Source organism: Tachypleus tridentatus, chromosome 7 (assembly GCF_004210375.1).
Source record: "Tachypleus tridentatus isolate NWPU-2018 chromosome 7, ASM421037v1, whole genome shotgun sequence".
Lineage (NCBI taxonomy): Eukaryota > Metazoa > Arthropoda > Merostomata > Xiphosura > Limulidae > Tachypleus > Tachypleus tridentatus.
This window is the reverse complement of record NC_134831.1, coordinates 38,435,297-38,454,241: the sequence shown is the minus strand read 5'-3', so window position 1 is coordinate 38,454,241 and position 18,945 is coordinate 38,435,297. Positions and strand designations below refer to the sequence as shown.

At 35.3% G+C, this 18,945-nt stretch overlaps 1 protein-coding gene across 3 annotated transcripts in view; it reads right to left on the bottom strand.

Moving 5' to 3' along the window:
• Smyd5 (SET and MYND domain containing, class 5) overlaps positions 1 to 18,945 on the bottom strand; it is a 56,767-nt gene that overhangs the window by 5,665 nt on the left and 32,157 nt on the right. For 2 of the 3 annotated variants that reach the window (XM_076511189.1, XM_076511191.1), the window contains 3 exons: positions 5,849 to 5,905; positions 2,600 to 2,694; positions 1,301 to 1,371 (listed from right to left, as the gene is read on the bottom strand). In XM_076511189.1, coding sequence (XP_076367304.1) covers positions 1,301 to 1,371; positions 2,600 to 2,694; positions 5,849 to 5,905 — 223 coding nt within the window. The remainder of the gene's footprint in view (positions 1 to 1,300; positions 1,372 to 2,599; positions 2,695 to 5,848; positions 5,906 to 18,945) is intronic. The other variant, XM_076511190.1, reaches the window with a different exon arrangement.

Below are 18,945 nucleotides of genomic sequence, written 5' to 3'. Positions count from 1 at the left end.
TAAATAAATTATCTTATTACCTTAATTAATTCCACTGAAATAAGATCTCTTATATTCTCCACTTTTTAAAAACATTAATTTATGATTCATATCTTTCCAGTTTATCCAGTAATACTCATAGTAACAATTCCATTATAATAAAGTGTTAGTCTGATATAAAAACTAGGAATGACAAACAGATTTTATGCTGTTACAGTGTCTTGTAAGTTTAGCTTTGAATAATAAAGATATTTTACAATGTTACAATGTCTTGTAAGTTACGCTTTGAAACAACAAAGGTATTTCACATTGTTACGTGTTGTAAATTAAGCTTTGAACAACAAAGGTATTTTACATTGTTACATGTTGTAAGTTACGCTTTGAAACAACAAACATTCTACACTGTTATGTGCCGTAAGTTACGCTTTGAACAACAAACATATTTTACATTGTTACGTGTTGTAAGTTACACTTTGAACAACAAAGGTATTTTACATTGTTACGTGTTGTAAGTTACACTTTGAACAACAAACACATTTCACATTGTTACGTGTTGTAAGTTATGCTTTGAACAACAAAGGTATTTTACATTGTTACGTGTTGTAAGTTACGCTTTGAACAACAAAGGTATTTTACATTGTTACGTGTTGTAAGTTACGCTTTGAACAACAAAGGTATTTTACATTGTTACGTGTTGTAAGTGCAGCTTTGAACAACAAAGGTATTTTACATTGTTACGTGTTGTAAGTCGCTTTGAACAACAAAGGTATTTTACATTGTTGCGTGTTGTAAGTTACGCTTTGAACAACAAAGGTATTTTACATTGTTACGTGTTGTAAGTTCACGCTTTGAACAACAAAGGTATTTTACATTGTTCACGTGTTGTAAGTTACGCTTTGAACAACAAAGGTATTTTACATTGTTACGTGTTGTAAGTTACGCTTTGAACAACAAAGGTATTTTACATTGTTACGTGTTGTAAGTTACGCTTTGAACAACAAAGGTATTTTACATTGTTATGTGTTGTAAGTTACGCTTTGAACAACAAACATATTTTACATTGTTACGTGTTGTAAGTTACGCTTTGAACAACAAACATATTTTACATTGTTACGTGTTGTAAGTTACGCTTTGAACAACAAACATATTTTACATTGTTACGTGTTGTAAGTTATGCTTTGAACAACAAACATATTTTACATTGTTGCGTGTTGTACATTATGTTTTGAACAACAAAAATATTTTACTTTGTTACAACGTTTAATCTTGTAAGAAAATTTTTAAATAACAAGTGAACTTCCAAAAAATAGCTTTCACATACCTCAAAAGTTTTATTCTACTATGTCTGCTTCTGTGTCGGTTACAATCATCCAAATAGCACACCACAATTTCCTAAAATAAACAGGAATACTTTTATCAAAACTGCTAAGTAAAGGATAAAATAAAACTAATGAAATAACCTAACCTTGAAGTAAGACTTAAATTATCTTACATTTTATAGCCCTAAATAATGAGATTTAAACAAATACCATACCATGTACAAATACTCTTCAAGAACAGTATGAAGAATATCTCTTAGTTAACTCATGAAATTAACTAGACCTTCCTAAAACTTTTTATTGTGACTTATTCCAAAACTTCAAGTATTATGTTTAAGAAATTGCATCATAAACATTGATTAATGATCACAATATATCTTTAGAACTCAGAGTAACTCACAAGATACCTAATACAATACAATGTAATTGTATTAGAACAATATTTAAAACTTACAGAAACTCCACATCTCTAAAACAGTTTACGTTATTTTAACAATTAAAAAATCCATAACACTGATGGTGAAAATCTGTTTAAAACTTCTGTTATTTCTGCTCTTGTTTATAAAGGCTGCAGTATATATTTAATAGCAATTATCAAATGACAGAGAAAAACCAGTTCAGTTAAGTAACAAAATCTAATTTTTATTCACAGCAAACAATTTATCTAATTACATGAATCTATTTCAGGAACAATATTTAAAACACAAACACATTAATTCCCCAAAATATTTAACTGTACACATACTCATCTTTTTTAAATCAAAAACTTTCTTTTAGTAATAATGAAGTCAATCTTTAGACTACTGAAATAATTAATAATGTATAAAAATGATAATAAATAATATTAACTATTGTAATTATGAATAACATTAAAAGATTAAATTGATGATTCATAATATCATCAGTCAGAAACTTTTCAAAACATCAAAATATTTAATATTCATTGGATACACTTCATTAAACATGCTTACACTAATTACACACATACAAGGTCATTATGAACTATGTGACATAGTATGTCTCTCCAGCTACTACATCTAGAATCCAATGTTATAAAGCTTCTTAAAAACAATATTTGTAATTACTTTCACCAAATACACACACACACACACGGTCATTATGAACTACTGATGTAGCACATCTCACCAGCTACTACATATAGAACCAAATGATAAATGTTTTCTTGTCTGTTTTATTTTCAAGTGATTTGGAAGTCCTAGGATATCCTGAGTATGCTTATTTTGTTGCAGATATAAGTGGAAACTATAAAGAAGATAACACTGAAAAACATTTAATCTTACTTCTCCAGGTTCTATATCTTTTACAGCTTCCATAACAAGCACAAAGTTACTGTATGGGAATGTTGCTTCTGCATTTGGAACACAACTGTGGTTACCTGAAAAAATTTAATAAATAACTTACTCAGTGCTTTTTAAGTGAACATTGCATACTTAACTTACATCCTATAATTAAATTAAGTCTTGACTTAACTTTACCTTCTACTCAGAAATTAATCTTTACATCACATTTTACAGTGTAATATAATCAACTATTTCTTTTATCGTGAAAATGATTTCCATAAAGACAACTGTTGTAATAAAATTATAAATGAATGTCATGTCTAACATTTCTACTTTCTGTAATGAGAGAATCGTTATAAATGAATGTTGTGTAACATTCCTACTTTCTGTAACAAGTGATTATTATTAACTGTTAAGTAAAAAAGTGTCTAATAAAACAAATATCTTACTGAATTTTTGACTGATGTCAGCTCATATCAATCAGATGGCAATATTATTTCTATTTAATATACAAATTTCAAATAATCCTTTGATACAGAAGCAAAACAAAGGCTGCCCAGTAATCTCCAGAACTCAAGTTTATCCCATACTGCATTTTTAATATAAATAAAAAACTAGAAATTTAAAAACCTACAAATAGAGATCATTAAAAAAAGAAAGGAAACAAGGCTGGAAATACTGAAGACATTATTTACTAATGTAAAACCCCAACTTCTCGAAATTTTATCCTGTGCACATGTAGATTTGCAATAGGGGTCAAGATTTTCCTGTTTTGCCTTTGTTTTCCTCACAAAGAATTGATTTTTCTCCATTCTCAGGGTGCAGATACAACGTCATATACGTCTGGATCTAAAGCACTGGTGCCATCTATACAAATATAATAGTTCTGTTTGTTGTATGCTTATGTAATTATTTTGCAGGGTTTCAATGGTTCTTCACCAAAATTGGTATGGAGGTTAATTAGGTCCAAGAGATACATACAAATTTTCAGTTTTGCAGTTTGTGGATTTTATGGGCAATTTTATGTTTACTACCATTACCTCACTTTCTTTGGATTGATCTTCATCAAGTGTGATAAGGAGACTCATTGAGTCTATGGAAAGATGCACAGAAATTTTTCAGCTTTGCATTTTGCAGTTTTTATGGACATTTTTGCATTTCTTTACCACTACTTTGCTCTCTGTTGATGGATCTTTACCAAATTTGGCATGAAATTTTGTTTGGTCCATGCAGAGATAAATGTAAATATGTGTCGTGTTTTGTGCTTTGCAGTTTTTATGGGCAATTTCAAGTTTCTTTTTTTTATAGTTACATATAAGGGAAGCAACTTTTCAAGTCCACAAACAACCTTTCATTAATCATGAATATACATAATTTCCATCCAGGGGACAGGTACTCCAGCTATTTATATTTACATTGATTTTAGTTGATGTAAAATATAGAAGGAACAAATCAACATATCAATACACTTAAGACCTTTGTAGTACCTTATTTAGCTTCTATGTAATACACCAAGCAGTTTTTGTTGTATGCTGATAAGAGAAGAATTACAAATGGGCCATTTTAAGCAGGTATTATTTTTTTTGTCTAACAGTGTGATTTTCTTGTGAATTTCTATACGTGTACAACCTTAGCAGTCAATCATAAAGGTTTTAAAGTGTTGTTTGAACTGAATCATAGTAAAACAAAAGCTTTGAATGTGTCTTAGAACATCCCAGTGCTACTTCTGATACAAAAAAAAAATCTAAAACCAATACACCTGGAGAACTAATGAAAGTAGCATTAATATAACACTTCTTCAGTACTGCCTGCATTTCAAACTATGACAAGTACAGACAGATCCAGAAAGGCATTATGGCAAGTACAGGTCCAGGAAGGAATTATGGCAAGTAGAGGTCAAGAAAAAAATTATTGCAAAAATCTAAGTTTGGTTTACAGAGTATAGTTACCATATTTTAGCAACTTCCACCATACTAGTTATTATGCCAGTGTAGTTAAATATACTGTCTTTGGTGTCAGTGTTATCCTATATTTACTTCCTATATTAGTAAAAATTAAACATACTACTTCCTAGTACAGTGTAGAGTTAAATACAATAGTTCCTGTGTCAGCATAAAATTTTAAAATGATAGTTCCTGTAAGTCTACAATTAAACACATTAGCTCCTATGACAGCACACAGTTAATAACATCAGCTCCTGTGACAGCATCCAGTTAAACACATTAACTCCTATGACAATGTCCTGTTAAACACCTTAGCTCTCACAACAGCATCCTGTTAAACACCTTAGCTCTCACAACAGCATCCAGTTAAACACCTTAGCTCTCACAACAGCATCCAGTTAAACACCTTAGCTCTCACAACAGCATCCAGTTAAACACCTTAGCTCTCACAACAGCATCCAGTTAAACACCTTAGCTCTCACAACAGCATCCAGTTAAACACCTCAGCTCTCACAACAGCATCCAGTTAAACACCTTAGCTCTCACAACAGCATCCAGTTAAACACCTCAGTTCTCACAACAGCATCCAGTTAAACACCTTAGCTTCTTAGTTTAATTTTAATATTCTTTTCACGGGTACTATTTAATGATTAGGCTCTTTGAGCAGATAAAACTTTTCTTATTCTTTGAAACCAAAATAAATGAACATTTCAAGTGGTACAAGAACACCAGGAACAAAAGAATACAATTCACCATTACAAGAGAATGAAACTAGTTTAAGTTTCCCCTTTTTACATGGTTGAAACAGATTTCCTTGTATCATATTGAAGTTCATGACATTACAACAAGTTCATAAATAAACCAGTCCTCTGAATTTTTTTTTTGACAAAAGTCAGAACTTTGTGGACAAGAAAAGCAATTTATACACATTTTATGTTGTAGTACACAGTTTAAATGTAGGCTTTTCACTGACTAATGAAAACAATTGTTTCTTTTCATGATTCACCAGATGATTTCTTACAAGGTTGATTTTTAAACAATAAACTGTAATAACCATTTCCACTACATATAAAAAAAAGTTCAATAAAAACAAAATATTAACAGAAAAGGAAAGCAGTAAAGAACAGCCACACACACCAACACTAAATTATACAGTTCTAATATTAGTATATTAAGTGAGTCTGGCAGTAGATACATGTAAGTACTTGTCAACATATTCATTCCTAAGTGAGATATATCAGGTATTCTTACTTAACTTTATAAAACAGCATCCTCCAGTAATAATAGAATATTTATAAATACTTACATGAGCTCTGTAAAGGATACAACCCTGATCCTTCATTGTTTAGAAATGGTCCTGTTTCTGAAGAAAAGAACAAAAAATTAACCCTAAAGACAGAATCAAATAAAACTAGCAATAACTATTATTACCACTGTAGTTATTATAGTGAAAATTATTTCTAGTGCAGAATTGAGAATAGAAAGCCTACTTGCCTAGGAAACATTTGCCACAGTGAAAAATAAAGGGGCCCTAAAAATAAAAGAGTATATGATTGAGGAAAATACTAATCTCTGGTTAAAATCTAACAGATGTGGTCAAAAGAGCTGCAGGTGGTTGACAAAAACTCTTTAGAAGAAGATACTGTCAGATCATATTGGTAAAGAGACAGGAAAGTATTAGAATGTCTTCAAGAGGGAAATTCAATCAGGCAGCTAATGAAACAAATATATGATAAATCTGGTAAAATGTGACATGCAGAATATTCCTCTCCTGTAACGATAAACCATTACAAGCCATGTGAATCAATTTACATAGACGCCTTGCAAGAGTAATGGAAGATAAGTCATGGGAAATAAAAAGATCCCATTACATTAACAATCAGTTCCTAACATTTCAAACTGAATTTTCATGAGCCACATAACACTTGAAGGCACTGACAGGACAGAGCAAATGATTGGGATCATAAAGGTGAGAAATGGCTAAAAAATGGATTGGTCAGAAGAATCTTTCCCTTTTCCTGGCTGCCAGAGGCTTGGGAAGAAAAGAACTACTGGTATAAAGCAGGACAAATGTGTAATGATAAAGACTCCTTTCCATATGAATTGAAAACAACTCTGGCTGACAATGTCCACAGGTCAACAAGAACAAAAATATACTTTAAGAGAAAGAAAAGCCCAATACAATAACTGAAATGATCATTTGGGCTGAATAATATGAAAGAATTTAAGTAAACCTGATAGAACTGAGGATTTAAAAATCTTCTGATACTCAGAATACCTAGAAATAATGGATAAGAATGCCATCATGGATAAAGCAGGACCCTTTTCAAACACCCAAGTTGGTAAACAGGATATGATGGATACTTTTGGAAGACGAGGGTTTAACTGCCTTTGAATAATATACCAGTGATGATAAATATTCTATTTCTATTTATAAATAAATGTGGTTGGCCAACAATGTATTTAATTAAATACAGAGAAACTTTAGAAATTAAACCCTTATGTCAGGCAAAGAACTGTATAACTTCCAAGCATACAGATTGAGTTTCTGAGCATCTGGGTGGAGCAGGTCTGATCAAGGTTGCTCAACAGAGACTACCAATGTGGAAGAGGTAAAGGTTGACATTCCTGCAGATACTGAAGAAGCAGAAACCATGCTTAAACTGGCTAATAAGGTGTAACCAACAGAACTTGACAAGGAATAGAATGAACCATAGTTAGAACCCAAACAATAGCCAAATCATTGGAAAGGCATATTGATGTAAACTTGTCCACTCCTGACTGAATGCATTTACTGTCAATGCTTGAGTATGAGGTATCAAAGATGAAAATTATTGCAGTTTATAATTCCAATGAGTCTCAAGAGTATCAATCATTGGAGACCCAAATCGAGAGCAAATCCATTCAAAACCTCAGAATGGAATAATCCAGTTGAGTCAAGACAAATGAGTTGTAATTAAATTCACCACTCTGGGAACCTGACATGCAAAAAGACTAATATGATGGGAATGAGCCCAAGAGAAAATCCAGGGTATGAAAATAAAGGTCTCCTTAACAAAAAATTTGAGATAATAATGTGGAATTTTGGAATGTGTCATGACAATTTTTTACCTTCAAGAGAAACAAACGAAAAGATAATGTACTGCAAAGAATGTTGATGCAGAGGGTAGACACGTCTTCTGTCCAAGTACCCTGGAACTCTCGACCTTGAAGATAAGCTCCCCTTTTGCAATACATGATATTGCTCCTGAGTAATCAGACAGGACGATCCAAAGGATCAGAATGCATAATTCATTTGTCTCACAGTAACCTGAAGGAATGAAAGTCTTGAAGGATGCCCACATTTGTAAAAGAGAGAGAACTATCCACACAATGGAGAAGGAGACAAAAAAAAAAAAAAAGCCTGACAGCTCCTTCCACGACTTGAAATCTGACAGAGGTTGGTTGAGCTCAGCTTAAGTGAGTGTTCACAAACACACCCAACTGGACACATCTATATTTCTGAAATCTCAAAAGGAAGTCCAATTTTGTAGCTTCTGAAAAGAGAATCTGAGAGTGTTGTCCTGCTAATTGGAAGGATGGAGCCAGAAGGAGCCAGTCTTCCATATAGTGATGTGTGCACAGGCCAACAAAGAAATGTGGGAGATGAGAAAAGGCTTGAATAACTTTCCAAAATACACAAGGTGATGATGCAAGAACAAAAGTTAGAGCCATGAACTACAGCACCTGATCTTTTTTCACAATCCTGAAAGACCTCCAGGAAGATTCTGCTTGTGGAACATGAAGTGACAGTAACACTGAACTTGGTTTTCCTGAACCCTGGTACAAAGTCCCATTTTAAGTTGAGAAAATATTCCATTGTGAAGTGATTGGTTGGTTGATTTATTGTTTTATGGCACAAAGCAGCTAGGCTGTCTGCACGAAATGTCCAGTAAAAAGTTAAAAGTAAATTCAGTAAAATTCATAAAATGAAATTAATGAAAAACAAAATAAAGTTTAAAAAAACCATAAATAGCATAAAACCAATGTTTACATCTAGTCTACGACGTAAAGAGAAAAACTACTGTAATTCAAGATATAAAGGACTTTCTATAATGTAACTGATATTCATAACTCACCAGGAAAACTAATAGGTAAGTACAAAATTTCTAATCTCAAATCGAACTGGATGAACTGTGATTTTTAAAAGGGAGCCGCATTAAAAAGGTGTAATGTATACATTAAAAAACTTGAATGGTATTAAAAAGATGAATGGTTTTTAAAAGACTAAAAACATTACCAAGGTAGACAGTGTCACCATCACCAATAACACTGTCTAACGTTATGGACAAAACTTGGGACAGAACATGTTTAAAATGGTGCCGTCGTTGTGAATCATAATGATGACAAGAAAGTCAAATGTGACTTATTATGATCTAAGTGTTACAAAAACTACACATCAGTTCCAGATAAAAGAAAACAATAAGTTAAAAACTGTGACCAATGAGTTGTCTAGTTAGAACAACTTCCTCTTTCCGATCCTTACGGAAGCAAGACAGCCAAAGTCCAATATGGGGTTTTATTTGAAAAAGCTTGTTTTCGCATTGCTCACTCCAAGTTGGCTGCCAGCTAGCACGGAGCCCAGCTTTGAATACAGGACCATAGTCCATGTATGGGACAGGCACAGTGGTCATAGTGCCAGAGCAGATAGGCTTAGCAGCAGTGTTGGCAAGCTCATTCCTGCAAATACCAACATGGCCTGGTATCCAGAAAAACTGAATAGAAGTAAATGTTAAAGAGAAATAGGCCAGTCAGTTTTGAATATCAGTGAAAACAGGGTGTGAACCAACATGAAGCAATTCCAGGGCCAGTAGAGAACTAAGCAAGTCAGTATAAATAGTGCAGTTTGAGTACTACTTAGCTTCTATGTGATCCAGGGCAAGAAAAATGGCATACAGTTCAGCAGTGAACACAGAAGCTGTAGAGGGAATTCTGTGCACAACCACCAACCACAACAAACCATGGCAGAGCCCACACAGTCACACGATTTCGAACCATATGTATAAATAGGAATGGAAGAATGGTTCGAAAGATGTTCAGCAAATAGCAGACAGTATTTCCAATCAGGAGTGTCTACTTTTCTCAGATGACTTAAAGATAGGACACAATTTGGGACTGTAAGAAGCCATGGAGGGATGGGCCAACCAGTGGATACAGCAATGTTATCCAAGGACAGAGCCAATTCATCCAATTGTGCCTGGATATGAAGGCCAAAAGGAGCAATGGTAGACTGTCTGGTCTGAAAAATCATGGCCCATCGAGGAAGGAAAACACAACCACAGGTGGGATGCTTTGGTAAGGAATGAAGTTTCGAAGCACATAGTAAAGACAGCTTGCAAACAGTGGCGGTGTAGAGGAGGTTCATGAGACTGTGTATAAGCTCTGAACTTCGGAAGTGCAGAAAGCCCCAGTGCAGAGCCGAAGACCCTGATGATGAATGGGGTCTAGCATCTTTAAGGGCCGAGGTCCTGGCAGAGCCACAGACCAGTGATCCATAGTCTAGTTTTGATCGAATAAGAATACGATATAGCATAGAACATCCATCTGCCCCCAAGTGTTGAAAGAGAGGACACAGAGGATGTTTAGTGCTCTTGTACATTTGATCCGTAGCTGCTTGATGTGTGGTATAAAGGTCACCTTATGGTAAAAGATAAGCCCCAACAACTTAGTCTCAGAGACCAGAGGCAGCACAACTTCACCAATATGGATTTCAGGATCAGGGTGAATACTCCATTGGTGACAAAAGTGTATGCAAACGGTTTTAGAGAGAGAGAAGGTAAGCCATTTGCTGAGAAACACTTCAGTAAAAAATTGAGGGTATTCTGTAGCTGCCGATTAGTATACCTCATGTTCAACGACTGACATGAGATGTGAAAGTCGTCATCATAGAGCTCGTTTGCAACAGTGAGAGGGAGTTGTTCGGTGATGGCATTAATTTTTATACTGAAAAGTGTGACACTCAGAACACAGCCATGAAGGACTCCAATTTCCTGTAGAAAAGAACAGGAAAGTTTCGAACCCACACGAACTCGGAATCTACTGTCTATTAAAAAAATTTTATAAAAATGGGCAAATGGCCATGTAACCCACATATATGGAGGTCTTGCAAAATTCCATACATCCATGTTGTATATAAGCCTTCTCAATGTCAAAGAATATTGATACAAGATGTTGTTCTCCGATTGACGTTTCAAGTTGAATCAGGTGGTCCATGGTGGAGTGCTGTCATCAGAACCCACACTGGGTGGGCAAGAGGAGGTTGTTTGATTCGAGAACCAAACAAGATGAGCATTAACCTTCCTCTCTAAGGTCTTACAGAGACAGCTCATCAAAGCAATTGGACAGTAGTTTGAAGGAATCTTGGGATCTTTCCCAGGCTTTGAGAAAGGTAGGACAACAGCCTGGCACCAGGCATCAGAAAACACATTCTCCTGCAGTTAAAAACAATCAGAAGAATAGCAAGAGAAACAGGAGATAGATGGCGCAACACTTGATAGTGTGCATCATCAGGTCCAACCAATGTACTGCCAGACCAATGAAGGGCCAGTTTGAGTTTGTGGTAAAGGGACGATTATTGTCACATAAACAATCAGCTCAAAAGGAAAGAGGTGATTGCTCTGCCCAAGTCTTGATGGCTAAGAAGGTGAAAGAAGAATCAGAAGTGCTAAATACCCAGCAAAAGCTTTCACCTTGAGTATCGGTGATGCTCTGGGTATCAGCAACTTCCTCAAGATTGAGAGGAGGACAGACTTATATTGCCCACTGACTTGTCAAATCTTGTCCCACATGACTTTGGAATTGGTGGCAAAAGATATGCTGGTTGTGAACTTAATCCAAGATTCCTTCTGGCTTTGAAGTCTTACCCATTGAGCAAGTGCATGGGCCCACTGGAAAGCGATGCAGTTCGAGAGTGTGGGATATCTACAGAAAGTATCCCAGGCTCATTGTTTAACCTTCTGTGCCAGACAGGATTCTACCATGGATGAGGATACAGTGAAAAATGTGTTGAGATTTCAGAAATACTGCTTGTATAATACAGTCAGTTACTGCTGCCACACAGTTGTCTATCGATGGCTTACAGACGATGGCAGGATGAAGTTCTGCGAGAACAGTGAAAGAAGACGAATTTGCCTGATCCAGCTTCTACCCGAGAACACAGGTTAGATGGCATTGACCACGCCCAGTCTCTCTCAAGATTATAGGAAAATGATCACTGCCTCGTCGATCATTGTCAACCCTCCATGAAAATGAGATATTAATAAAGAGGAGCAAACTGAGAGATCAATATCAGTAAAGGACTGACTAGATGCATGGAAATAAGTTGAAGAACCAGTATTGAAACAAGAAAGGTTGTGATCAGAGAGCATATGCTCTACAGAGCAACCCCTCCTATCAATATTGGCACTTCTCCAGATGGGATGGTATCCATTAAAGTTCCCCAGGATGAAAAAGGGAAACAGCAACTGTTCAATGAGAGCATCAAGGTCTGATTAATCATATATCTCTCCAGGTGACAGGTAGAAAGAAAAAACAGTGACGGTATGACACAAGGAAACACAGATGGCTACAGCCTCCAAGGGTGTGTCAAATGGCAAAGACAGGGTGGGCACATGCTGATCAACCAACATTGCCACCCCTCCATGCACTCATCCATCACACAGCTTGTCATTTCTGTACAAAGAAAACCACTGAAAGGCGACTGTATTGGCAGGATTCAGAAATGTTTCCTGTAAGGAAAGACAAACAGGATGGTAGGAAGCAATCAGTGTTTTGATGTCATCCAGATTAGAATGTAAACCGCAACAATTCCATTGTATAAGGGTGGCCATTTTTATTTACATGTAGGTGAATTGGGTGGAGAACTCTTCTGTTTACAACCACGATTTTTTTCCTTGCTGTCCTTATTTGAGGGAGGTCTATCAACCTCCATGGATCCTGCGTGAGGTCAACTGGGCAGGTTTTCGCTGTTGGAAGGGTATTCCAGAGACTGAGGACGTGAATGAATGATTGTTTTGCATCTTGGGGTGGGAGAAGAAGATGTATCTGAGGAAATGCCTATACCTGGAACCAAATAATGTGGATCTTGGGGTTTGTTGAAATGTATGTAAGTGACAGAGATAGGTGTTGAAGTTGATTCATTAACTTTTTTAACCATGGAGGTCAAAAGACTTTTCATTTGTTTGGAGAACAATTTTTTTGGAGGCACAGAGAGATCTATCTGCACTCCCACTGTAGTTGTGGAATAAAGTGCAGCAGCATACGTCCAAGATGAGGTGGTGGACAGCAATTTTCGAGCCTCAGGATAAGTAATGTTATAAATCATTTTCAAACGTTGCACCTCTTTTTCTTCCAACCATTTAGGGCAAGAACAAAAGTAGGATGAGTGAGAGCCATTGCAATTGATGCAATGAAGATCAGTTTCACACTCATAGGCATCACGGTCCTTGCCACTGCAATGAGCACACGTCAAGGAACCACGACATGACCACTTCGAGTGACCAAACCTTTGACACTGGAAACTTCACAGAGGGTTTGATATGTATGGCCATACTTTGCAATTAAGATAACCTGCCTTGATGAGGACATTAGTCGGCACCATAATTCCATCTTTGTGAGTGGAGATACGCATTACTGCAGAAACTCCTTGGGTGGAGAAACCAGCGAGAATCTCCAACTCTGGGATGTTCTTCAAATCCCTCTCAACAATAACTCCTCGTGATGAATTCAAAGTAGCATGAGGTGTAACCTCAATAGGTATATCCTCAATTGCCTTTGAATGCAAGAAGAGTTCACTGTGTTGAGATGTGGATGTTTCCACCCATACGTGACAAGATCAAAGCTTTTTTACTGACTTTTGAGAGCTAGCAAGTCCCTTCTGAATGAAAAAGGGTACATTTGCCCTAAAGGTTTGTCTGAAAGTGAGTGCAATATAAGAAAATGAGGTACAACAGGGGGTACAATTGGTGAGGATTGCTTCTCAGAATCTTCAAGACATGGTCATTTACCTATAGACTGTTTTTTCACTATTTTATTAAGATTTTTAATTGGAGTATTTATAATAAAAAGAGGGAAATTTTGGTTCCCACTGACCCCACCCACCATGTAGCCCTACGAGGGGATGCACTACATTATCAAATAAGGACACTGCAGCAATGCCAGGATTTTGTGAGCACTATACCCAAACACCAGCATCAGATATAATGTTCACAACACCTGTTGAAAACATCCAACACTGGTACTTGGTTAACCCTAGCCCGAGTGGACCAGCCACTTAACCCAAGGTGGGCCACCCTAAGGCTGCCTGTCTACAGGAATTAAAGGACAAAGTGGTGTGTCAGGGTTGGATCCCTAAACCACTAGGATCCTCTCCTCCCCTTCATGGGTTGCCATGCACGGCAAATGGGATGTTTAGATCCCAGAGGAAGTAAACTGAAATAACAGAACCTTCCCTGGCAGGTCCCTCACCACATACAGGAATCCACACTGAGGAGTTGTGAAGTGATAAGGATCTAAAAATTTGTTGAGTCAAGCTAGATCAATGACTGGACACCAATCTCCTGCCTTCTTGGGAATAAAATCCTGAAAGTATATGGTCAACTCCTTCTACTGCCTCTTTGACTAACAACTTACTTCGGACCTGGGAACAAAGCCTTACTTGATGTGTATCTGTTGAAGCTGAAGAGGTAACTACTGTATATACAATGGTAGAGGTGATGTAACCCTAAAGTTAGAACATGAAGTACCCATGGATCTCTGGTGAAAGAACTCTAGATGTTCAGATGATGTAACCATGTTCTCACTCTTCCCCACACTGAGATAATCACCAATGCCTTTCACGGTGATTCTCAAGAATATAGATGGACCCTATTATGGGAACCAATAGACCCACAAACTGAAGGAAGGGTCATGAAACATTATGGGCCGATATTCCCAAATTTGAGCTAGAAAGGCAAGAAGCCAATGACAATAAAGAAGAAAGAAAATGTGGTGGATCAATTTAGGATTTCAACATCTCTGAAACTCCAACACATAACATGGAATGGAGAAAAGAAGTCTTCCATAACACCCTGAGGGCAGGAGACTGTAAACACACACACTTCTAACAAAGCACCTCTACCCAATAAATCCAACCAACAAACCAGCTCTAGGAAACCAAAGAATGAATTGAAAAAGACAAATGAACTGGTGGATGTCAGCAAAATTCCAAACTTACCCTCAAATTGCTGAGGGGAAAATTGATAAGTTTGAGACAAAAGATTGAAGATGAATACCTCAAGATAGTTATGAAAGTAAGGCAAATCCTAGAAAAATGTGATATATTTAAAGTGATCAAAGGTTCAAATCTAGACCCTCACAGATCCAATAGGGGGTCTATCCATTGAGAATCTAAACAGGCCTTCTCCTGATTGTGATAAGCCAAAGTATGCTGATCCAATAAATGATGGTGACAAGGAATAGCTATCCCATTGCATAACTGACTGGCAAGTTTTCCAGCAAGAACAGCAATATCAGAAGAAGGAGGAAAATCCAAGCAGTCACTGGCCATCCTTTCTGCTGCCAAGGAAGGAGTAGAGTTAAATGCAATAGGAGAGATCCTCGAAACTTAACAAATTCGAGTAACCAACTGAAAAAAAGGGGCTGGAAGTGGCTGATCAAAATTATCTTCTGTTTAAGGCCAACCACATAAAAGGAGCATTAAAAACCAAGTCCAGATACTTGCCAGTTGTTCTCAAGTCATTTGTGAAAGATGCCTCAAAACCCTAAGGAAAGACATCCTCAGTACACATGTCTCCATCTCACAATGAATCATATTACAGACAGCTTCAAATGAAAGTAACCCCTCCTCTGGCTGTTGACAAACACCAGATAGCAGTGGTGAAAGAGAAGAGGTGTAATTGACCTCTGTGGCTGAAACATTAGCTTGGGAATTCGTATCCATAGGTAAGGTTTTTGTTGTTAAGTTATTTCTAAATAAAATTTATTTATAAATATAAACAAAGAGATAACTGATTAAATGCCAACTAGTTCAAAATCACAATGTAAACAGCATATAACCACAATGCTCCTTTTGATAGAAACCCATGACAAATACTCTATTGAGAAAAAAAGCAATTATACTGTCAGCATGAAGTACTTGTATACAGTATGTAGGTAGAGGGTGCATTGAAGACAGTGGAAAGATTTGCAACTTAGAATTTGCCTAAGACATTTAAGTTGAATATAAAAAAAACTGTAGAAAGTATCCTTAATACTTAAATGAGCAAAGAGTGGAAACCCTGGGAATTATGAAATAGCTATAGTGTCAGTGAATGGTAAGTATGTTTTGGAAGTAAGTGATTTATGTGTCAGTAACATCATGGGATACTATTATGTTCAAAACATTATTTATTTTAGATATACATGAATACAAAATGACATTTAAGATAGACTTCTGAGAACAATTTTGTCTTTTTACATTTTGTTTATTAACATATATAAAATTTTGATCACATTTATTAAAGATTATACCACAAATATGCTAATTAATCCTCTTGGGAATGTCTTTACTTTTGTACAGTTAATTTTTATTAACATGGACACTGTATTTAACAAAAAGAATAAAATATGTATTATTGAACAAAATAATTTATCATTTATTATAAATTTACTGTTCATTATTACTGTTACTGTTAACTTACTGCTCATTATTACTAAAACTATTAAACAAATAAATTTCAACAACAATTTAAAGCTAGCCCTTATCATTCAATATATCTATCAAGCTATCTTTAAGTTTCACTCAAGTTTACTGCTTCCACAACATCCAAAAGCAATCTACTTCATTGGTCAACCACCTTCTTTGAAAAAATAAAATTGTCTTAGATGAAGATGGCTTCTGCCTTGCCTAAATCTACATTTGTGTCACCTAATTCTATAAGTATGTTAGGTGTGAAAAATGTTGATACATCAACATTATCAAATCTTTCTACAATATTAAACATTTCAATCAGATCCCCCTTTTTTCAAGAGAAAATAATTTTAAGGATCTTAATGTCTCCTCTATCCCAGGTACCATTCTACCAACCCTTTCAAACAATTCAATGTCTTTCTTAAGGTAAGAAGCACAAGACTGAACACAATACTCCAAATGTGAGCTAACCAATAGCATATACAATAAAACTGTATCTGCTTTAGACTTGCATTCAGTATTCCTGTAGATACAACCTAAAATCACTTTTGCCCTACCACTAGCAATGGTACAATGTTTAAATGGCTTTAGAGACTAACAAACCATTACACTAAGATCCTTTTCTGTCATAACACTCTTATGGTTATTCCCATTCAAATTATGATAATCAACATGCAATATCTTTCATTTTTCATAATTAAAACCCATTGGCTATTTATTTGCCCAACTCACTGAATGACCTAAATCATTTTGTAAATCAGCAACATTCTCTTCATTGCTCTCAACACCCAAGACCTTGCACAACAAACACTGCATCATTGTCAGTCCCCTTCATTATATCTCTTGCTTCACCAGTTATGCCTTCCACTTATGCACTAAGGTAGCATAATTTAATTTTTTTCTCCCTATTTACCCCACAGTCTAATATATCCATGTGCATGTCAAGGTTATAACTATAACCTCCTTATCATTCATGTCTTTAACTTCATAATTCATATCCTTCTTTATTCCTTTTGCTTTCCCTCCCTCCAATAGTTCCTTATCTGCATCAACCAAGAGCTGAAATCTATTGCTCAATAGAATAAAGTCTTTACAATTAGATTCATAACTTTTAACCCTAACACTACCTTCCTGAATGTCACTTTTAAGCTTAGCTGATGCCTCAATTGTATTTAAAAGCTTAAGCTCCTCTTGAAGTCCTGCTATCATTTCCCACAGTTTATATTTCTTTTTATCTATTTCCTCAACTTCAGTTAGGATAGCCTCCAACCAGTAACCTCTACATATAAATTCAACATCGTCCCTACTAGCTTCCTTAAGCATGCATAGTAATCTAGAGTTCCCAAATAAAACCCATTCATTGCCCCTATCACACCTAACAAACTGGGAACCTTTTAACCCTTAAACTAGTCTTAACTATAGTATTATTTGTAGGATTAAAATAAACTTTCAATATTATGATTAAATACCAATAGCCTGTTATTAACACTGTTCAACCCAAGTTTGACAATTCACTAGTTTTTAGACTGCATTTATGAAATTTGTCTTACAATCTCACAAAAGTTGAATCATAACTAAATTTAAGGAACTGTTAAGTGTACTAAACCTAACCTAATGTTACACTACAAATTACACTATTAAAATCTAAATTAAAAGTTTATACCTACTATCTCAGTCCCAAATCTTACTAAATCAAGAGAATGGGGCAGCTGAGATGTACCAACAGGTCCCTTGTTGTCCTTAAACATTATGCTATATTATCACTATCACCGTTAACTTACTGTTCCTCATTATTATTACCACCTTACTACTACAATGTTAACTTATTGTCAATTATTATTATTATTACCACTGTCAACTTACCATTTATTTCTATGGTAATGTCTTGTTGATATCATACAAGTAAGCAACACAAATCTCAGTCATATTTTAGAAGTTAATGAAAATTTTAATAAAAAGATTTGAAAGTATGCAATTGTAAAAATAAAAAAAAAATCATAAAATCTTAAACTATACAAAGTGGCAATTATTAATTACAAAAAATTGTAGCAGTAGTAACAAATAAAATTGACTGTTATTATTTATCAGTACACTGATAAACAAAGAGTGAAAATTATTACTTATTAGTAAACCAATGTAGTAACAATGAGAGGTGGAAGTTAGTATTAACAAAGAGTAATATTTCATAAAACCATCAGTATACAACACTATGTCCACTTTTCATACAGCTTAACTACATCTTACCTGCAGTATTACTTAACACAGTGGTTCCCAACCAGGGATGCGAGATAGTGTTCCAGGGGGTGCAAGATAACATTTCAGTTTTTTTTTTCTTTTTGTTTATATTAAGGGTACTGTCCTATATATTCAAAAATTACGTTCGATTTTTATTTCTTATTTTTCTTGTTACAAACGTAGCTTTGTTACGATAAACTATTGTTTCTACCGTCACCAGCGCAGACTGAAATCTTAATGTACAACTGTAAACAAACAACACACGAAACATAAACATAACCGAAATACTCGGCACAACTAATTAGGTTACGTTCATGAACACAGTCTTAAAGTATCTATTATTTATTTATGTTATGTATTAATGTGATCATGACTCAAGAAACTTCCAGAAGTATCCAGAATTAATCGATGACATCATGTGATGTATATTCAAGAATGTTCTAGAAAGTTTTGCAGAGTAT